This window comes from Aythya marila (assembly GCF_965140915.1).
Source record: "Aythya marila genome assembly, chromosome: 1".
In the NCBI taxonomy this organism is placed as follows: domain Eukaryota; kingdom Metazoa; phylum Chordata; class Aves; order Anseriformes; family Anatidae; genus Aythya; species Aythya marila.
In genome coordinates this window covers 132020265-132043766 of record NC_139042.1, presented here as the reverse complement: position 1 = coordinate 132043766, position 23502 = coordinate 132020265, and the positions used below count along the sequence as shown (strand labels likewise).

At 37.1% G+C, this 23502-nt stretch overlaps 1 protein-coding gene across 16 annotated transcripts in view; it reads right to left on the bottom strand.

The window, feature by feature from the left end:
• The window catches only part of BMAL2 (basic helix-loop-helix ARNT like 2), a 55576-nt gene extending 34221 nt beyond the window's left edge, over positions 1-21355 (bottom strand). For 7 of the 16 annotated variants that reach the window (XR_014319051.1, XR_014319052.1, XM_082779016.1 and 4 more), the window contains exons 1-8: positions 21171-21333; positions 13468-13612; positions 12220-12255; positions 8256-8294; positions 6016-6173; positions 3657-3736; positions 2897-2989; positions 788-905 (exon numbers count right to left, since the gene is read on the bottom strand). Coding sequence is in view for 14 of the 16 variants with exons in the window: in XM_082779016.1 (XP_082635142.1) it covers positions 788-905; positions 2897-2989; positions 3657-3736; positions 6016-6173; positions 8256-8294; positions 12220-12255; positions 13468-13612; positions 21171-21231 (730 nt within the window). In the remaining 2 variants the exon portion in view is untranslated. Of the gene's footprint in view, positions 1-787; positions 906-2896; positions 2990-3656; positions 3737-6015; positions 6174-8255; positions 8295-9145; positions 9264-12219; positions 12323-13467; positions 13613-20751; positions 21026-21170 lie in introns of those variants that run through there. The other 9 variants (XM_082779020.1, XM_082779019.1, XM_082779008.1 and 6 more) reach the window with 9 other exon arrangements.
• Positions 21356-23502: the final 2147 nt, after the last annotated feature.

Here is a 23502-nt window from a genome sequence, read left to right as displayed (position 1 = left end):
TTTCTAGTACATTCTCCTTACTGTTCAGTTGCCTAATTTTTGTCCTGGCAATTAAAAATTAAAAAGGTCTAATAACTTAAACAGGGCAGAGAAAACGTGGCTGTCACACATATTCCAAAATTAAAAAGAAATACCAAATTAAACTTAAGCCATACATGACATTTTGAATTATATTTTAATAAATATGCTTTATAAACTTTCAACTTCTGTTTGGTACATAGAAGTGTGAAAATGCTTATAAAAGTCAGCTATAAAATAGTTATTAGCTGCAGAGTACATAATGCTTTCCATATTAGAAATAACTGCAAACAAAATAAGATTTGGTTAAATTACGATTGACACTTAGCATTTTCAGAGAAGACAGGGATTCTTGATACTGAAGTATTTTATCCCATGTTCGACTACATCAGGTCTTTTGTATTGACAAGATCTATCAAATACAAGAAAAAAAGGTAGTATGCCTGGTAGGAAGAATGTCAGATGACAACTTGGTAAATGTTTAACAACGCAAATTTAAATCACTCTTATTATCTAAAGTAAGTTGTTTTCTGGGCTAGTTTTTAAACTCTTAAGTGCATTCTAGGCAGCAGATAAGCATTCAAATGTCTGGCTCATAGAAATCATATTTCAAGTTTGTACATCCATGCATATATAAGCATGTGGATATGTCCTCCATAAGAACAGAGCTTATTGCACATATGAACACATGAATATGTCCTGCATAAAAACTGGATTTTATTAACACCTCTTAAAAAAAGAAATCTGAGTACATTCACACATGACTTACTTTTGCCATCTACAAGCTTTTCTCTGGGAGAGACATCTGAAGATGAAAGTTGCTCCTTCACTTTGGCAACATCTTTTGGATGCAAGTAATCAAACAAACTTTGTCCAATTAAACTGGCCTATTAAAAAAAAAAAAAAAAAAAAAAGAAAAGAAAAAAGAGCCCCACTGTTTTAGGACATTGAACACATTTAACACCCTGGAAAAACAACATGCTATATTACTTAAAAAAAAAAAAAAAAAAAAAAAAAAAAACACTTTAAAATATCACATTTTTTCTAAAGTTCTGTATTTCAATCTGCATTATCTTTCCATTTAATATTATTTTTTATATAAATGGGGTAGCAAAAAAAATATTTGTAACTTCCCTCTGAAAAATACTAGTTGCATATTAATAAAGAGCAAGTGCTATAAATATATATATATTTATATATTTACTTAACACGACTCCTGATCTTGAAGCCGAAGAAGGGTATGTGAAAAACAACTCCCCTCACAGATTATTTTGGTTATGGAAGGGAAAAGAAAGAAATTTACAATACCTAATGACTGAGCTCTCATTTAGATGGACAGAACAGCTAAGCCAGGCGCTGTCTGGAAGCTGCAAATGGCTCAGCTCACTTCAGCACTCCTTACTAGGGGACATTTACAGTGATTGCTCTAGCTGGGATCCTTTCAACCCACTCAATTTGCTCATCCAAAGCTTGTCTGCTGCACTAGTGCAGGTACTGCTACCTTCTCTTGGAACAGGAAGGAATTCTCACAGAAGTGGGCAAGCTTTGGTTTTTAATGGCCTACCTTCACCACAGCAGGTCAAATCAAAGGGTAGAAAGGAGCTATGTTGATAATCATATTCCAGACTCAAACTGCAACTCATTTTGGACCCTGGCCACTTGCTACATGATCACTGCATAAAACAGGAGTACCTCTCTGACAAACAACAACCAGAAACACATTTAATGAAAATCTTCAAAGAAAGCAGGATAAATATTCAGCCTCTTTCACTTACTCAGTCCCCATCTAACCCTAACGAAAAGGGAAAATGATGAGTGCCCCTGAGAAAGGCTAATGGCAGCCCTGTCAAAATACATAGGTTTATCAAACAGACTATGCTGCAGAATGGGATTCATAACCCAGAGAGGTTCCTAGATAAGCAAATAAATCCAGGGCTTAAGACAGTTAAATTCTCTAAACCACTTTGGCTGGAACAGTGAAAATCTTATGGGTTTGGAAGCAGGTATGATTAACATGAGAGACTCCAAATTGTACTTTTGAGCAGGTTCAGTATAGAGGTTTTCAAAAAAAATCTGCTTTATGTTTGTTACAAAGTAAAATGATTCATTTAACTTTAATTTAAGTAAGACATAGTTCTGTTTAAAGAAAATCTATAAAACAGAATCCAGATTAGTTGACCTTCCTCCTTTAATCAAAGTGAATGAAGCACAAACTGTTTCTAAATTATAGAAGTAGACAGATGGAAGCACTAATTGTTTTAGCCTGTTTTTGGAATGGGAGTCACGGAAACATGAACAAGTTATCGTGCTTTTATTATCTGTACTAATTCCTTATGATGTTAAATGTCACCTCATACAAAGTTATTATATGTAGCCTATTCTATGGGTTAAGCTAACTCACACTGTTTCCTACAAGTTAAGATTATATAACATGGATGGTTACTGTGGGTGAGGTGATATATGGTGCATCTGAGCCTGAAGGCGCTGCACCAAGGAGAGCTTTAATTAACTCATGCTGCTGAACAACCAATTTTCCTCAGGTTAGAACAATAAAAAATCACTTAATCGTTCAACAAAAAAATGGGGATAAAATTTGGACGTCTTCAAAATATCCTTTTCCTTTAGCCTAGCAGTTCTCTTAAGTATGATCAATTGAAATACAGTGCTATTACTCAGGTCACAAACACTGACCACACTTATAAATACTTATTCCAGGAAATTCAGTTTTACTTTGTTGTTACCAACAACATTCCAAGAAATTCCAAGAAACAAAAGGACTCTTTTAAAAATAAAATACAGTAAAATGTAAAAGCTTAAATATTTCTAATTGAAAGAAAATGCAAGGTAAAAACAAACCAAGAAACTCAAATATAACCACCTGATCATAATTAAGTATTTTGCAAACTGATTCTGAGACAAACAGAATTTTTCCTCTGTTACATCCAACCACAAACAGGAATCCATCTGCTGCCTGAAAATACAAAGATACTGTCTTAAAAACATACAATTAAAATATACAATGTATATTGATGACTACAAGGAGGTACACTTTTAAACGTGAATGTTTCTATTAAATAAAAATCACACCAAAAAGCAATTAAAAAGATTGCAGGGACCAAATCAGACCTTCGACTACAGACAGCTAGAGTTTCCTAAACACAGCTTTGGGAAAGAGAACGCCAGCTGCAAAACAGCTTAACTTGGAGTCATCTTACAGATCTTGCCAAACTGTGTTATTGCAGCAAAGGAAAAAGAGAAAATAGCTGCAAATTAGAAAGGGTAAGAGGGTGTGGGTGTATGACTACATGCAAAAACAGGAAGATTTTCTTTCAGGTATTATTTCTGCATCTTGAAGCACAGCAAGTAACTGCAAGTATATTTATGAAAAATTAAAAGCATTCCATATACTTGCATGCAAGTTTCAGTATCAGCATTAAAAACAGTTTATGTATGAAATGTGCTGAGTATATCTTAGTGGAAAGTCCTGTTTAGTGTACAGAGGTTACAAACCAAAACTCATCAACTACATCAAAGCACTTGCTTGAAGAAAAAGATCGGGGGGCAGCTCTCTCAAAATATAAAGTTAATGGCAAGCTTTAATAAGGACAACATTTAACTGAGAGTTGCCTTCTACTTACCCTAAGGATTAATTGTCTGAGCTCGTCATCCTTTAAAAATGAAGGTTTATATCGAACTTCGGTATAAGAGCTAGTGGAACCTGGAAAATAGCTTATTTGTAAACATGCATACAGTATCAAAATATATATTTTAAATTTACTTTCAACACAGTTTTATTTAATTCTTAACCTGTAAATTCCCTTTTCAATCACAACAGCTGAACAAAAATTTATAAAAGATTTTTTTTTAAAAAAGAACCAAACAAACCAGTGTAAGAAAACGTACACTGATACTGAATATGGGCATATCACCAGTTACTTCCTTGCCTTTTATTTAGCAGAAAATAAGGAAGCTTCTGATCAGATATCTTCAGTATACTGCTACAGAAAAGGTAGTATGAGCTCTGCATTACCTAGAAATATTTTGTAGACTTATTTCAAAACCCTTAATATCTGCTGAATCTGAGTAATTCCTATGTTATCCTTTTGGCTTGAATAAAGGTTCATTAGTACACTATATCCAGCCATCCAAAAAATCACTCTGTGTAGTTACACTGAATAGGTATTGTATGTTTGACGCACAACATATTACTATTCTATCATCCATGGCAAACACACTAAAATCCTCCTTAGCCATTACAAGTATTTTCATATTTTTTTCTAGGTATTGTTTTGAGAGCAGTTGAACTTGCTAATGAATTTCAGCATTTGCTGTAATTCCATATAGTATCTCTCATTGTCTTAAAGCATTTGTTTTGAAGATACATATAACAACAATGGCAGATAAAGTCCAGTTTTCCTAAACAATTGTTAAAATAACACTGTTTGAGCTTAAGATTTCTCATTCCACTGTCAAGATGTAGATGCTTGTTTAAACTCTAAGTGCAATTACTACCCTGCTAATATGTGACATTATTTCCTTATGCACAATTCTCAGCCTACTTAGACTGGAGTACCTCCAGAAATTCCTTCCAACCTAAATTATTCTGAGTCCATAACTGTCAAGATAGTCACATAATTAATTTCATACATTGCTTTGACTTACAACTAAAGAGGTTCTTATGAGATGCGTTTATCCATAATCAAATTTTTGGCAAGGCACAGAGTCTTTGATCTTTGCTTACAGCTGAACAAATTACTATTCTGAAAGTGTTGCCAAAAAATAAAAATAAAAAAATTTTGCATGCTGCTGATAGACGAAGCAATAAGCAACTTGTATTTGGATGTTAATTTTTCTTAGGGGAGAAAGAAAACACTTGAACAAAGCAAGAATGGCAAAAAGAGATTAAAGAATATATCCTGGTTTGACTCTGGCTCACACACAAAACCACTCAGTGAAATCTATATTTACTTTGTTATGTGGCTGGGGACATAAGCTTTTAACAACACTTTTCCGTAGCACTCTATAAAATTTTGTGGTGTTTCAGACTTAAATGTAATCAGCCATCAACCATTTTATTAAAATATGTCTTGCTATGTTTCTTTGTCTACTTTGACTACTGTCCTTGCAAGCGAAAGAAACAAAGAGAAGACGATCACATTCAAATTTAATTTCTCCTTTAGTTTTATGCAAATAGTCATTGTTTTATAAACTACACTGTAAAAGATGAAACTGATCACTGAAGTAAGTTCTCTGTGTTCTCTATCAGTGTAACTATAACTACTTAGATCAGTTTCTTTAGGTAAGGATTAGCATAGTTTCCCATTGTTGAGAAGACTTTTTTTTTGATGTCATGCTAGACAAACAACTCACTGGAAGTATTCAATAGTTCATAAGTGACTTGGTTTTCAACTTTAAGTCTTCCCAGAATTTAGTTATTTTTTTAAAATGGTCTTTTTCAATGACATTATACATTACAAAGTCAATAATTAAATAGGAAATTCCAATACAAAGGGCTGATGCAATCACAAACTCTGCAATCAGAAACATTTTTAGTTTGAAGTACTGTTTGAAACATTTTTAGTTTGAAAATAGTTTGAAGACTATTTTCTTCTCACTAGCAGTACAGCTACTGATGTTAGTACAGCACCACAGGTATTACTGTTAAAGAAAGTATGATGGGAAGTTGAGAGACAGCAGAACTTTTGAGGGTTAGAAAATAACAGAAGATAAAATTGCTTGATTTTTCTGTAATTTTGAAAAGGTATAGCCTTAGTTAACAAGGTATCAGACACTGAAGTATTGCTTATTATAGCAGAAAAAAATATAAATAAATGAAATTCTGGAAACTACAAATGTAAAATTAAACGAAGAACAGACTCAAATGAATTCAGCAAGGAAACAAAACAGGAGACCTTAGATGTATTTAATATCAAAGAAAATATGTAGTATAACTCCTGATAGAACAAGGACTGTCAGGATTAGTTTCCTAAAACCTACCTTTTAAAGATTTTAAGTGTTGCACAGCCATCCGTAAAACTGTAAGTTTATCTAGTTTTCGTGCCATGGGGTTGCACTGGGGTATCATAGCAGACAATTCCTCTATCAAATTATTCATTTTGTCTCTTCTTCGTTTCTCTGTTTGACTGTGAGCCTCTCTAATAAAAAAAAAAAATATTTTAAGGTGTAGAACACTCAATTTTCCTCATAATATTCATCAATATAATTTTGGGAATGGAATATATCATGAAAAGTATCACTGCACTGAAATGTTTTTTTATACACATGTATTTGACAATTGGATTCATGTGAACAAAGTAGCAACGGTTACAATAATGAAGTGAAATATTGCAACAACTTGATCATATATGGCAGAAACAAGAGTTGATGAAGACTTACAAAACTGAAATTCTTCTTGTGACCCTTGAGGCTCAAGTGAATACCTTGACATCTTACTGCATACCAGACATTTGATGTCATTAGTAGACATTTGAAGACATTGCTGTTCTCTAGCCTGTGTAATGTGATGGTGAATTAATTCTACTACTATTTCTTTTTAAACAAATAATGCTCTAAGCACTTGCTGAAGTATCTCTGAGCTCTGTCTATGCAAACTCACAATAATCCAGAATGAACAATGTCTTCTTGTTATTTAATTAGCTTGAAAATAACTCATATTGAAAAAAGACAAATACAAGCATTTATTCACAGCACAAATGACAGTTACATGTGGTTATAAGAGATGCTATGGAAACTGGAAGAAAAAGCTATGCTTCATCTATTTCTCACTAGTGGTATTTCAGAAAGCTTTCCCCCTTCATTCACTTAGTAAGGTGAATTAAGGAAGGGTTTCAGCCTCTGTGAAGGCATCACAAATACATTTTTATCTCAGGTCACCTTTTCTCAAATTCTTTCTAGTCTAGCATGTTGACTTTCTAGCTGATCATCGTCCCTCTACTGTTTAGCTGGTCAAGAAAAGTTGAATTAATTCTATTCCCTTCTCACTCAGAAGACAAGCTAGCCACTCATTTAAAATAAGGATTATTTCCCTTTCTGATTGAGACCAGACACAATGGCAGTTAACCAAATCAAGCAACGTGTTTTGTTTAACTGAGCCCCAAATTCTTCCTTTTCAGTGTATTGTAACAAAGCATTAATGATAATAAAGTTCAATAACTCTGGCCTGTTAGAAAGAGTGAAGTACAATTTTAAAGATTTAGTCTTCTTTGTTTTTAATTATTTTCCTTTGGAAGCACAAAAAAGAAATTCCCCCTCCATATGGGTAACTTTGGATCACTCATACAAATTCCCCCCCCACCCCCCCCAAAGCCTTTTTTAGTTTACTTTCACCAGTTATTCTTGGCTCACTCCACTTTTCCTTTGTATCAGGGTAGGGCCAGTCAAGTAATATATTATGTATGCTCTTTGTACTTTGAACCTCGGGAAAATGGTTACAAACATATGGGAAAACAGAACAATCTTCCACACCTCTAACATTTAAGAATAATTTATTGATACAGAAATTTTAGTGAAACTTGATGATTCAGAAAGCCTGCTGTTACATTCCCCAGTTAAAAGCAGGAAGAGAGAAGAGCAAGTTTCCTAATAAGCTCGTGAAAAGGAACACTGGACAGAGATTAACTGTTGATCAAACCTTCAAGAATGTCTTCCAACATATACTTTTTTTTATATAAAATAAAAATCCAACATCTAAGGAAAAAAATGAACAGTACAACACGAGTATCAAAGCAATGTACAAAATACAGTCTTACATAGTGATCTGGGGTACTCATTAAAGAAAAACAAATTTTGGAGTTTAAAAAACTATAAATTTGGTTGGGAACACTGTTTAATTTCTTCTATTCAATTTAATGTAGACCAGATGATCTTGGAAGTCTTTTCCAACCTTCTTGTTTCTACAATAATTACTAGTTAGCATATTGCATAAATAATGCTTTAGACAAGTACTTTTTGTGAATTTTAATTTGCATTAAGGTAAGATGTGAATTCACAGTGCAGTGGCAATCATTAAGTAATTCCATATATGAGCACTTGTTCCAGAACAAGAATTATTTGTCATGCTTTCACTGAATCCATTTTTGTGTGGGATGATTCTTAAATACCTCCATGTGTAAACAAATCCAGAAGAAACAATTCCTCAATTCATGCAGACTGAGGATCAGCTAGCTTCCTTTATACACAACTTGAGAGTATAGCATTTAATGCTATAAAGTTAGTACCTGAAATCTTTTATCTTAAGATGTTCTTCATCTTCACTCCTAGAGAAAACAAGATATAAAGTCTTACATTGTATATTTAGTACTAGGCACTTCTTCCATGAATTCAAGAAAATACAGAAAATGCTATAAATTTACTGTCACTCCAACAAAACCAAAACCACAAAAATTCCTAACACAAACATTATCTAGAAAGTGATGCGTAACACAAATTAAAAAAAAGCATAATTTCCAATATTCACAGTTATGTGAACATATTACAGGGATATTTCATTATTATAGAGCTATTTCTAACCTAAAGAAAACAAAATTTATGGTACATTCAAACAGCTTAAGTCCAGTCTTGATTTAGTGTATTTTTGTTTTTTAAATTTTTCAAGGGTCCTCTATTAATGTTCTTATTTCCAAAATCTGATTGCCAAAAGATTAAAAAAAAAAAAACAACCCTAGCCTAGGCTGGGCCTAAAATATAACATAATTGCTCAAGGACCAAAAAAGAAGTAAAAATTAAAATTTTCCCATACCCCACAGCAATGACTGGAAAGAGTCTATATAAGAAAACCATAAATGAAAGACAGTCATAGCACCAATATCATGATAAATACTTAGCAGCAGGAAAACTTAAACAATAATTCAAACAAAAGCAATGATCTTTTCACTTCTCCAAGATCACAGTATTTCCCACCACAATCTTTAAGAAATTCAGAAAGTGGCCTAATAGATGTCTTGCCAATTCAGTATGAGCAATTTGGTACTTGCAGAGAGGCAGTTTCACACTAATATTGGCAACTATTTTCTTTAAAAGAAACTGATACAAGCATTTTTTAAATCTATACAACAGTACTTCAGCTCCTTTTTTTTTTTTTTTTTTTTTAATTCAGCAGTGGAGACACCTCACGTAGTACTCTAAGCTTCATTCCAGAGGAGAGACCTGCTAGCTTCAAGATCATTTTAGAAGATGTGTATGTTGTGGCTGGACTGTAAGGAGACAAGCCAATCAGGCAGTGGCTGTTTCCTATAAGAAAACAGAAGTAAGAGGTGGAAGGAAAGTTGGAGATTAGAGCTTTAGAAAAGACTTCAAAAGCTGCTTCCACCTACAACCCAGCACTGACCCCAATAAGGAAGGATACAGCAGCCAGAGTCAAATTAATACAAAACCAATCCAGAGATCCAGCTGCTCAACCTAGATTTTACTAGAACCCAGGCAGTCTGATAAACCCAAATTCAGGATTAGGTTGGGCTCACATGACCCTATAATTTATCTTTAGTGAAACTGTTTCAGATCTGGAGGAGTTATCAATACCTAATATTTCTTCTTTCATTTTGAAATAAACTTTTACCAGAAACGTGCATATACTACAAACTCCAGTACTTAATCCCTTTTTTGTCTCAGCCTTTATTAGCAAGGCCAATTGTTCCCAGCCCCAAGCTAGAAAACAGTGACAGGGATCGAGATGAAGCACCTATAATTCACTAGGAAACTGCAGGTGACCTGCTACATCATTTGATCATTCACAAGTCTACGGGGAATCCCAGGAATCACAGGCCTATCAGTCTGACCCCGGTACCAGGGAAGGTCATGGAGCAGATCATCTTGAATGTCATCTCACAGCACACAAAAAAATCAAGCAAGCAGATGCAACCATCATGTGTTCATGGAGTACAGATCCTGCCTTACTGACCTGATCTCCTTCTGCAGTAAGGATGACAGAGAGGCTATACACGCTGTTTACCTGGATTTCAGTAAAGAACTTGACACATTCCCACACATTCCTCCTGGAAAAACCTGAATGCTCAAGGCTTGGACAGGCTTACACTGCTGTGTGAAGAACTGCCTGTACAGCCAGGCTCAGAGAGTCCTAGTGACTGGTGACTAGGACTAGTCTGACCCAGATAGCAGCCAGTCACCAGTAGCATTCCCCATGGCACAGTATTGGGGCAAGCCTTGTTTAACATTGATAAAAATGATCTGGACAAGGGGATTAAGAACACCTTCTGTAAGCTTGCAGACAATATCAAGTTTGACAGTTCTGTCTATCTGTTTGAGGGTAAAAAAGTTTTGCATAGGAATCTGGATAGACTAGATCAATGGGCTGAGTCCAATCACACAACATTCAACAAGACTAAGAAGTGCCAGGTTCTGCGTTTGGGCTATAAAAATCTCATGCAGCAACATAGTCTTGGGGATGAGTGGCTAGAAAGCCACCCAGCAGAAAGGGCCCTTGGGGGTGCTAGCTTGACAGCCATCTGAACACAAGCCAGCAGTGTACTCCAGTGGCCAAGAGGGCCAACGGTATCGGCTTTGCATCTGAAATAGTGTGGTTAGCAGGCCTACAAAAGTGATCATCCCTCTGTGCTTAGAACTGGTGAGACCAAACCTCAAATACTGTGTTCAGTTTTGGGCCTTTCATTGCAAGAAGGATATTGAGTTGCTTGAGCGTTGTGCAGAGAAGGGACTAGAACACAGAACTCATAACAAACAGCTGAGGGAACAAGTTGTTTAGTCTGAAGAAAAGGAGGCTGAGGGGAAACCTCACTGTTTTCTACAACTATCTGAAAGGAGGCTGGCAGTCTCTCCTCTCAGATGACAAGCAATAGGACACAAGGGAATAGTTTCAAGTTGCAGCAGGGGAGATTTAGATTGTATATTAGGAGAAATTTCTTCAGAGAAAGGGTGGTGAAGCATTGGAATGGGCTGCCCAGGAAGTGGTGGAGTCACCATCCCTGAAGAGACATAGATGTGGCAATAAGGGACACAGGTCAGGGATGGTACTCAACAGGCCAGGTTGATGGTTGGCCTTGGTAATCTTGAAGGTCTTTTGCAACCTAGATGATTCCTTGATACTGTAGAAGTTACCTTACCTGACCATAAGAGGTGAAGAGAAAGTACAGCCAGATCACCTGCAATGCAGCATGCAGAGTCTTGACTGTATCTCTTCCCTCAGAAGCTTCACTTAGGGAAGAAACTTGAACAAGTTTGCTGTTCAAGCAACCAGTCACAGCCTTCGATGGATTTATATAGCCTCTGTCCTAACAGATGTGCTGTTATTAATATAAATAGCTAGGTTAAGACTATCTTGAACACAGAGTGAAAGTCTACCTCATGGCTCTAATGTAGGTGTCCTTAATTTGTACCAGCAAGAACAGGATTGTTATTATTCAAATTAATTGCCACCACCTTTTCATCTATTATTTGATTTATTAATCATAATTCCTTATTTCTTCTAAAAATGAAGTGAGGGTCTTAAATATTTGAATAAAGATAATTCTCTTTTATATTTCCATCACGAGCACAATGGAAAAATCCACAAAAAAAAATAATTTATGCTCAGAAGGTTTTAATACTACCAAATAAATCATGCACCAAATATTGACTATAAGGATAAAATAGAATACTGGACAGCTACATATAAACATATACATTCTAAGTAAGGTATTGAGGTGCAGAGAAAGAAATCACAAAGTAATAATGTAACTAATAACTACTCCATAATACACACATAGGCTTTATTTATACCGCACAGCCAATACTAATGTTGGCTTGTCATCTCATAACAACATTATTTTAACATGTATGTGGTAGTTATATTTTAAAAAGCACACTGTGAAGGATGAAAAAAATTGAAAAACATTTTTAGATGTGCCAATCCTAGAGGAGCATGAGATATTCCCTTCACCTCCTTGGCCTTATTTAACAGTTACTCTTTTCTTTCCTATTTGTATCTTAATTTCAACATGAATAAGTCTGGTAAATATATGAGCTCGTTAGTGTCATTTTTGAAAGAAACAGTAGAAAACTTTACCACTGAATGGATCTATCCACCCCACTAATTAGCTACACCTTTCGCAACACAAATACATATCCTTAGACAAGCATTCCTTAAGGCAAACAACTCAGCTTAGCTAGACAAATGGGAAAGTGTGACAGAACACTGAAAACAGAAATGGATTCATTTACAAAGAGTACCTTTTCTGAGGATCACCATCAACTTCAACCGTATCCCTACAAAACAGGTAATGAAGTGAGCTGAATGTACTTTGAAACGCAAGATGACTTGATATACTTAATGCTGCAGAAAAAAAAAGTGTGGAAATCCCACTTGATTATTCACTCATTCTCAGCAAGAATATTAGTTTTTACAAACGGATTGTTAGTACTTATAAAATGATACTTTTTCAGCTTGCACTTGGTTTTTCTGACAGAAGTTTTATGAAATCAGAAACAGATCCAAACTTCAGGGAAACACTATTGAATAACCAGCATTTTCATTAAACATGTAAAATCAACTAATAGTACAGAAAAACAAACAAACAAACAAACAATGGAGACTTCTTTCAGAAGCTATTGTCTTTCTGGAGTTTTCAGAGATCTTCTCAATAGACACGAAGCTGCGAGTTGATAATTACATCAACATCCACAGTATGGCTACATTCTGTAGATCACTGGCCTATATATGGAAAAAGCACGGTTTAAAGAGAATTGCTTTAATAATCACAAATATATGTAAATTTCCTACAATCCCCACCCTTTTAAAGTGGATTTTCCACACTTGTAACAGAGAGATGCTTATAATGCAGTAGATCTGCATGCTGACTTACTTCTAGCTGATAAATGTAACTTTGAACAAAGGACTTGAAATTGCAGTTTTTGTTTTGTGTAAACAATTGTTTGGTTAACTGGTAACTGTTTGGCTGTTATAAAACTGGAGAAAACAGCTAATAGTATCGGTGCACTTAAAGAAACTGAGTACTACTTCAGGAAGGTACTCATTTTTAGGTCACAGTTCTCTCTGGATATTTATATAAATGGCTGCCCTGTTCACTGAAGCAGCAGTTCTGATTCTGCAATTCTATATCAAAGAGATTAAAAATGATATTCAAAAGGTGCACTTCTGAGACTTCAAGCTATTTAATAATTTGCTGCAAGCAGAAAAAGAAAAAAGTGTCAGGATTGAAGTTTCATTATTAAAGACACATTACCAGACACTTCAGGACAGAAAGACACATTACAGAAACCCACATACACGTATATCACCTGGATTCAAGGATTCTATTTTTTGAGTTTTAAGTGATCAGAACTGTCAACACATTTAGAAGAACTGAAATAAATAGTTGTAATAAATTTGAGATGCTCATTTGTTATTTCTATGACACAGTAACTTTCTAATCCTCTTTCCTTTATTTATGTGGAGACACAAACAATCAATTTACTTACTGGTTATCAGAATCACTTCCTTTGCGCTTCCTTGGAATCTCAGCCACAGAAGCATTGAAAGAAGCAGTAACAGACTTAGTTATTGGATTCATGAGGCTTGAGACTCCAGAAGTAATGCACGGGCTTCCATCTATTGAGAAATTATCTATAAATGAAGAAAAAAAGCTCAGCATTCATTGCAAGCTACATCATCATGCATTCATTCTGACTTTCATTTGTAGAAAAGAAAAAAAAACCAAAACCCACATTTGTAGGTGATTTACACCTGAGACAAAAACCAAGTTACACTGCTACAACCTATGTACAGAAAACTGCACATCATTTTTCCACAGTCCTATAAAGACCTCCACAACTTACTCAATAGACTAATGCAATGTAAAATATACCTTTTTCCTCAGTTTCCACAGACTACAGTTAAATCTCCCAGCACCTCAAGCATCTTGCTCCACAAGATGCAGCATTAGCTAGCAGATCCAAATATTAACTCTACATTCAATTTAAACAAAATAAAATAAGCTATGTTTTTTAAACAAGCTGAGCATCCCAAAAAAAGATTTGCTATGTTTCTGACATAAAATCTATAGTTATTCATAACATCAATCGCATAGGCCAAGAGAGTCTTGAAAGCATGTCACATATCTCAGAGATCCCTTGAAAATTCTCCTATCAAGGAAAACAGCTTTCTTCCTCAGACAGAAAAAAAAAGTCACAAGCCAAAATAATCCTAGCAACCTACTGGTAAAGGAACGTACTCTCAAGGAACCTAAGCACTAATGCACTTTTTATTCCCTATCTCAGTGCAAAGTTATTACAAAGAATTACCCAGCTGATACTTAAAGAAATAGAGCTAACTTTGTTTCAGCAATGCAGGCAATCCTTTAGGCTTCCCATGTTAGTGAGGAAACTATCCAGCATCATACAACTAGAAACAAGAAAGGATTAATTCTACAAAGCAAGTATCTCCTACTTTTGCAGGAGGCAAAAAACAAATAGGTACTTTCAAAATCCAGCATGAAGAAAATCTGGATACTTTATTAAGAGTGTTTTTTTTTTTTTTTAAAGCATCTGTGCTGTCTGTAAAATGAATGAAGCACAGCTTATGCTTTTTTCCCCTCTTGGGTATAAATACATCTTTCACCAGAAAAATTACCTCCTAGGTCCTCATTTTCTGTTGGAATATTACTCTAGAGAGTTAAATGAAAATAGACTAATACTTGAAGAACATTGCCTGGTCTTCCACTAATCCTCTCTCTACCAAGTCAGACTATATAGAGTCAGCCCGTTTTATTTTAGAAATCTCTTTAACTCATTAAGCCACATAGGAAGTTCCAAAGAAAAGTAAGTGGTGGGAACACAGAAAATCAATCAACACTTCTGAAAAAAGTAACAGTCTTTGGGCATCTACAACAGAAAGAGGTAGTTACTTCAAGCACACAATACATTCAAACTAGGGATACTAAAATTATTTTAAAATAAGTTATAAATACATATTTTTTGATTAATCATCACTTTATAGTTTCACTTGTTATTTCTGCTACAAATTTCTGCAATTATAAAACCAAACAAAAACAATTCCAAAGGAACTTCTTATTCATAGGGCGTAGTTTTACTTCTTTAACAGCAGTCTGCAATCATTAAACGAGGTTTTTGAAGTAACAATCACTCTTCATGCATATTCATACGAGTATTTACTAAACAGAAACCTAAATGTACCAAAGACAAGAATGCTTTCAGCACAACAAATCCTTTCATCCTTTAACAAGGCAGGACAGAACAGACCCACTGACCTAAATGCTCCTTTGCACACAGATGGCCAGCCTGCTTCCTAAACCACTTCCTTTTAAAGAAACAAAAAGGAATCTGTGTGTTATTTACAGCTTTTCCAATTTATCCTTCATATTATCAAAATAACTACAATTTGTCCTGACACTCTGGCACTAAGTTCTGAACACTGAACCCATCTCCTAACTTTTTTTCTTAAAAAAGATAAAACAGAATGTTTAGTTTATGAGTAACAATTTATTAGAACTTCTACATCGAAATATTCAGGTGATAGGCTGAATCCTTACTATCACAGTGACATCTTAAATGAAATGCCATATTAAATACCATCTAGCTATATCTTCAGGAGATAGATAATATTAAGAATTTGTATTAATTCTTGCCATGTACAGCATGCAGCACATACTCTTACGTATTTAAAATTATCAAAAAAAAAAAAAAAAACAGAAAACAAATAGGGAAATCAATTAAAACTTCAGAACTACCAAATGCAGTAGAAAGCTAAATACTTAAAATTTCACAGACAAGAACAAGTATTTTTAATACCTACTACTCACTGAACAAGAAGCAGACAGAAACAGTTCATAAAGCTAGGTCAGCTTTAAGAAATCAGTAAAAGCGCTTTAAAATAATCCCTTCGGGCTTTCTGTAATAGCTCTCACTATGAGACTAGGTGATTCCAAGGTCTCCCCCTGAAGAATGCCTTTATCTTCTGCACTCTGCGATAAGAGACTTCTTCACTCTGCCTGTACCACGTTGGGAGAGATGGATAAAGGATCCAATAAATAAGGTGTGTTTCTACAATAGGAGGTTCCTAGCTGGATTCCTACCTTTTGTTTGTGCAGCTGAGGGACATCTTATATTTTCCTTTTCTGTGAACGGTTTCATACCATTAAAACCAAGCATTTCTAGGAACACATGAAGCGAAACTAAATGGCTCCCACTCTTGCTTCATGAACCCACAAAGACCATCTTTATTACAAATCTATTTTCCTGGATGACTAAAATCATTAGTTACTTTTGAAAAGAGTGCGTGAAACAGTTTAGTTCAACTAGATACATTTTGTTTTGCTCCTCCAAAGGCTATAATTTACAGTAGCTTGGATTGCAAAACTAACAAAATTCAAATTGACTTTTTTTTTTTTTTTTTTAACTAATGCTATTAATAATTTCACACTTTTACTAAGGCCCTGGCATACTGTTGACTGAGCAAATAGACATATGTTTTCAAGGCACTATTTATGATCTGCTTGGTTCTCAGTATTAAGCACATATACTTATCTTAAAAATATTAAAGAAGCATATGAGGTATGTACATCAGGACAGTCAAATGTAATATTAGAAACAAAAAACAGCGTTATAAGTATTGTCTCTATGAAAAAAAAAAAAAAAAAGCCTGTACAAACATATCACATGAAAAATTGTACCTTCTCACTAAACATATTAGAATTAATCAGGCAAAACCTAACATTTAAAGAATGGTTATAAATTTATACAGTTGTGCAAAAAATACATTCAGTAATTGTTCTGTGTGAATCCCATGCAATGTATTAAAAAACAAGACTCGTTTCTACATGTTTCTAATTACTGACAATAGTATTTTCTAAACAGATGCCACATTTCTGAGCCGTCTGTACCACTAGCAGTTTTAAGGTTTCCAATTCCTAAACAAACACAGGCTATTAGGAAAGGCTTATGGCCAAACTCCACCAGCCATAAAAGGTGCGATGCCTCCAAGCAAACAGTTATGTCCACATCTGAACTAACCATTCTAGGGCCTCTTGGAGAGTAGCAGACATTTCTAGGGTGATTCATATCAACCTAAAATAGGCTCATACAGTTGGTTAGATGAAATTTAACATTTCTAGGGTGATTCATCTCAATCTAAAATAGATTCCCATAGTTGGTTGGATGAAATGCAGCCTGTGAGTGCCTACCTCCTTCCCTTTGGTAATTATACAAAGAAGAAAGTAGCTAGCTCTGATGCTGCTATCTGCTCCACTGACATCTGCAGATAAGCAAGGTGAATCCCACCCAAGATGGCTACAGACCTCTCATGCAGCTGCTGCAATACAACAACCACAGAGAGCACCTGGTAGAGTCACATGCAACAAATCCCAGACAATTTTTCAGAATTATGGCCTTAATTATGCCTTACTGCCATTTCATGATCCACTCACCTCCCTGTCAAAGTTCAGCTTTTGGCTAGCGATAGATTTACTCCCCATAAGCTCTCCTGAAATATTCATTTAATATTAGAACACATTTGTCACTTCTTAGAATCATCAAAATATACAAGATAAATATAGACACTCCAAACATAAGCAGAAAAATACAAGTAATGTAGATATTAATAAATAATAAAAAAACCTCTTAATCTGCCCCCTCATTTAGAGGTGTTGTTTTGTGTTTTTTTTTAAGCAACTAAAAAACAACATCTAAATCCATCTACTGGGATATTGCAGTAAAACATATTTGAAGTAAGATATCAATGAGCAAGTACCTTTCAAAAAACAAAAACAAAGCAACCTTTTGGGTGGCATTCTGTATGCATTTGTCCTCAGAAGATACAACGCTGAACTATTATTCTCCATGTCACAGCTCAGCAGCTGCTTAAGGAATTCCAAGCTTTGACAGCTTTCAAGAACTCAAAATCGTGTTAGAAGTGCATGTAGTTAAGGTGGCACATAAGTGGTCCTTACTTGCTAGATTACTTACTGAAATTGGGATCTACTCACATGAGCTACTAGGCTGTCTATTAGTAAGTACAGTACTACAGCAGAGCAGCAACAGGCCAGCAGAGCTAAGCAGGTGGTTACAGAAGTCCCCACTTCTAGTTTTTTAGTAGTCCAGGGAGCTTATGTTAAATCCCATTCAATCTGGTTCATTGGAACAAGAATCCTTAAAATGCATGTTTTAAAGATGTCTGAGAACCAACCCTTGGTTCAGTTCTTTACATCCGGAGTTGGAGTACATTTGGTATGCTCCTGGAGTGGCATTAATCTTCCTACAATACCATTCTAGCTTAGGTTCTTCTGAAAGAGGTCTACTTCATTTATATCAAAGCTGCAGAGCAGTAAGTGAGGATGACTAAGAATTCACTTCAGAATAATGCTGTTGCTCTGAACCTAAACACCAACACACACATATAGCCTCCAAGTACATACTTGATATAAGGGTCTCAGCCTGAAGCTCTTATGAGTGTAGTCATAAAGATAAGCAGAGGCATGAACACACAAAGGTACCTAAGCAACCTACATTTTCTAAACTGAGGTACTACCCAAGATGCCAGCTGGATTCTTAAGTTTCACAATGCTTAAGACACGCTCAAAATTTTTGTTTGAAGATTTAAGAAGTCTCTGGTTTCCCAAGCAATTACAAATGTAACTAGCTGTACATGCACTGGTGCATACTCACACAAGATAGCTATTGATTCAATTAGTTTCGAATAGCTTTACTTTACTACAAAACTGTTCTTTCTAAAACCATTCTAATGAATTCTTACTCCATGTTTTTACTACAGAATGAGAAAAACTGTACACGTATTCTATATATCTATAGTACTTTATGCTGTATGAGGAAGAAAGTTACAGGCACCATGATATGCATCATTTTACAGGTCCTGCACGTCTGAACACATATGAAGCAGGCAACCATATTTTCTAAATAGGGGTGAGAGTTGTATTAAATATTCTGGGGTTTACAGCTTTAAAACAGGCCGTGAAAACCATCTTCAAACTACTTACAGTACAACAGCCCACAGTATACCTTCCTTTAAAGCTGGGGCAACTGTTTTCATCAGGGGTAAGTTATGAAAATACCAGGAAGGTATTGTCTAAAACAGGTGTTTTTTTTTTTTTTTTGTTTGTTTTTGTTTTTTGTTTGTTTGTTTGTTTGTTTTTTTTTAGTGTCACACTTCATAAGCATGCATAAACAGGAAAAAGATGCATACTTCAGTAAACAGAAAAACTCTTACAGGTTGGCTTAAGAACACTGGATTTGTTTTTATTATCACAAAATGCTGAAAATAAAAATTTTAATATCCCAAAGTATATAAATTTAAACCAAATATTAATATAGGTCACTGATTACTTTCTGTGTCTACGCTCATTTATTTTCACCATTCAGAAAAAAATACTCAAGAATCACAACTAATTAAATACAATATTCACTTAATGGATCTCAGACACCAATGTGCCCAAACCTATTAGTTTATTAAAAAGTATGACTGTAACTACCTAATGAAAAGATACCAGACAAGCCCTTGAAAGATTACCCTGCTTTCCTTGTCACTTCCAGGCTCAAATCAGGTCACTGATAGAAACTGATAGTCTCATATATCTCAGTTCATTACCAGGTGGGGAACAAAACAAACCAAAAACACTCTCCGATCATATACTGCTAAGGGAATTGAGTATACCTGGTTTTTCTTGAATCAAAAACTTGCAAGAAAAGGCTGACCCCATCAAGCCTGGAGCCCGATAGGGAATTTTCAACAGTGTATGCATATTGATTCATTTTCCAGTCACACACAAAGTGGTTTTATTTTTACAGTGAAGATGATTCTGAACTGATGTTAACTGTCCAGTTTAGAGTTTGTCTTTAATAATGTGCAAGTATACTAACATTAATGTGTACATTTGAGTGAAAAAAAAAAAAAAACAACTAAGAAGCTGACCAGTATGAATCTACTCCCCACAAATGAAGATACTTTTATCTTTTAAAAAGTTGATAGAAAAAGACTCCATTTCTTCCAAATCCGTTAAAAGAACAAGTATAAACATTGAATAACAACAAAGCCAGGGAGGAGGGTTTCTTCCACAGTAAAACATAAAAGCCTGTGCTTCATTACCTTCCCATTTGTAAATGGAAATGACCACAACGGGCTTTCTTTATTTTTATTATTTTGTTCCCATCCATCACATAGAAACAATAACAGCTTGTTTTAAACACGACTTTACATGCTGCAAAAACCGTGTGAAATAAGAAACACTTTGTTTTCAAACACTAATTACTTTCTACAAAATTATACTTGTATTTGAACAGCCCAACAACAGAGAGACAGAAAAATGCCTGTTTCTTCTAGACAACCAGGATCCCCATCTATCTTAAAACACATACAACCCAATACGTGTTAAAACAACTAAACCTAGAAGAATCAGTGCTAACTAAACAGAACTGCAACGATGATTTAGGAGATATTTCTTCACTTCTGTTTCTCAAATCCCCAGAAGAGGAAGCAACACACCCGTTTTCAAGGCGGGGGGAGCACAAGCAGCTGCAGCTGGTTTACAACTTGCCTTTTTTTTGTGCCAGAAACTTAAGATTATGAATAGGAACATCAATCCTTGTTCACTATACAGGCATAGGCATGTGAATGCAGGAGCCAAAAATCACTACACTTAGAGTACTAAATTACATTTGCCTGCCAAAAAGTCATCCTAGCATATGAGGTGCTAATTGCGTATCAGAAACAGCGTACTAAGTCAAACATAGAGAAACCTTTGCTGCCCACGTCACATCAGCATGATGCCACATCTGTAGCTTGAACAAAGTGAAGTGCAGTGTGGACGCTGTGCTCGGGGCTCCTATGGACACACACAGCCCGCCGCCGCTGCATCCACCCCTGCACACCTCAGCTACACGCCAAGCAGAGAACGGCTCGGGCTGGAAGGGACCTTAAAAGATCACCCAAATCCAACCCCAAGACAGAACTAAAGACACGGGAAGAAGTGAGATGGCACAGCCCGGAGCATACTCGGGGCCAGCGCACGCAGGACAGAGCCCCCTCCCTGCCCCACTCACGGGGTCCCACCGACAGGCGGGCAGACGGACAGCCACGACAGGTCGCACCCCGCGGGCGGCACCCCCCCCCCCCCGCCCCACACCTGCCCGCGCCCACAGCAGCCGCCCCCCGCCACCTTCGCCAGCCCGCCGCTCCTCATCGGCCCCCTCGGCGCTCCCCGCTCCTGCCTCTGCCATGACGGGCGGCCCCGTGCCCGGCTCCACAGCGCCCCCGGCCCTGGCGGCATGCGAGAGGTGAGCTAAGGTGAGGCGTAACAGAACACAACGGAACGGAACGGCCCGGCCCGGCCCGGCCCTGCCCCGCCGGCCCGAGGGCGGGCTCTCCAGCGCCCCGCCAAGCTCCCCCTCCGCCCTTCACTGGCACCGCCTCAGCAGAGCCAGCCCCGCCGCCATTTTACCCCCCCTTCCCCGCCCCGCCGCCATCTCACGCCCCCCCCCGCCCGGCGGGGCGGTTCTCACGAGATGGCGGCGGGGCGGATGGGGAGCGGTCAGGGGCCAACGGCTGCTGGGTGAAGGGAGGGCAGGTGCGGCAGAAAGCGCTCAGTGGGAAACTTGGCATGATTTTGGTTGGGTGACACCTTTTTGGGGGTCATCTGCTCCGCCGTGTGGGCAGGGCGATGAACAGGCACACATGCAAGTAAAAAGTAGCACAAAAATAGTTAACTCTTACCACTATGGTGAATTGTGTAAGCAGACCTCCATTCTGCTAGGCACTGAGGGTGTAACCTTGGTTTTGACTAATGCCAGGTGTGCGGTTTCAAAATGAAGATACCCAGTACCCTTGCTGCATCTTGGTTCGCATCCTGGAGTGGTCAGGCTGTGTGAGAACTTCACTCATGTTGTGTGGAAACCTCAAGTTGCATGTGAAATTGCATAATGTACTGCACCTGGTAATGGGCATCTGTTCCACACGACTCCACCAGAGCTAACCTGAAATGAAATCTCTCCAGTGTGTGGTGCGGGCACCAGGACCTCAGCAATACCTGTTCCTCTTAACAGAACCACTTTTACTGTGTTGCTCCAGCTCATTCAGGTAGCCTCTGCTTGCTCAGCTCCAGCTGTTAAGTGCAGCAGAACAGGCTGTTGCCTAAGTCTCTCGCATCCTTGACTTGCAGAAAACAGACTCCACAATCAGTAAGATTGTAAAGTAGGTACGTTTCTTCAGCACTGGGCAGCACGGGGGGTAGTCCCACCAAAGTCTTGCACATATACATATTCATAACTTGTCTCCATTTTATATTAAAATTAGTTCTAAGGAGTTATCTCCATAAGCTTGTGAGGAATGTTTTAACAATTCGTGTCAATAAAGAGCAGTCCTGTCTGCCTCTGGGTCCTGCACTGGCAATTTAATTCTTGAACCACAGATGTAGTTTCTCCCAGTGTGTCCCAGTCTCCCCCTTATTCTAGTCAATTTATCGAGTCTTCAGAAAATATTCCTCAAATCTATGAACCTGTTTGCTTTTGTTATTCTGAACTCCTATTTCTAACAGTTACAGCCTTTTTTTTTGTCTTCTTCGTGATTGATTTAACACTGCTATAGGTGTGACTGTCCCTGTGAATGGCCGGTGAGGAATGTTTTAACTACTCGTAAAGTGTCAATAAGAGAGCTATTTGTGTTTGTGTGTTTTTTCTTTGAAGTCTTTGATGTCTGGGGGTTTCAGAACAACTGCTAACAACTAGTGACTGTTACGGCTTCTGATTGGGACACTATGCAAGCCCCTGATACCTGGCCAGGTGGCCAGGAGATGAGATGGAGGAGAAGAAAAAAAAAGAAGCTGAAGGATGGCTAGGAGACAAAACTTGCAGGAGATGCTATGTAAGCTTGACATGCTGCCAAGGAGTACAAAGGGGAAGGACAAGAAAAAAACTTGGAGAGGAAGACTACGAGCCTTCAGCATGAAAGACCCCTAGAGACCCTCTGAGGGACCAGGACCACCGGAGACTAATGCGCATGCTCCAGTAGGAGGGACTGGATCCCGGAAGCTAATTATAATAACCTATTTTTTTTAGAAGTAGTAATGAATATGTATTAGTCTAGGAGCATAAAAATCAGCTACTTGATGTAACTGGTGTGTGTCCTGGTGGAGCGGAGACTCCCGGTGCACCCAGCGCTGTTTGCTTACCTCTATTCTTTTAATAAATCCTATTTTTTATTTAATCCTACTTTGGGACTGAGCGAATTTATAACAAGCTCCTCCCATCTGCGCTTGCGCAGTGTCACCTGGTGGTGGTTGCCGGGGGTTGTGGGGATGAAGGTTGGTGACTCTTCTTCATCATCGCTAGTTGACCTCTTGTCCTTGTGCAGAATCAATTGCTCCTTGGCTCTTGCCCATCCACAGGACTAGTTTCTACCAGTTTCTTAGGCTCACATGAGAGGCTCACGCTCTTATCATGAGACTAACCTTGGTAAGGGGCCCAAGGCTTCTTGCTATAGTTAATTTGCACAGT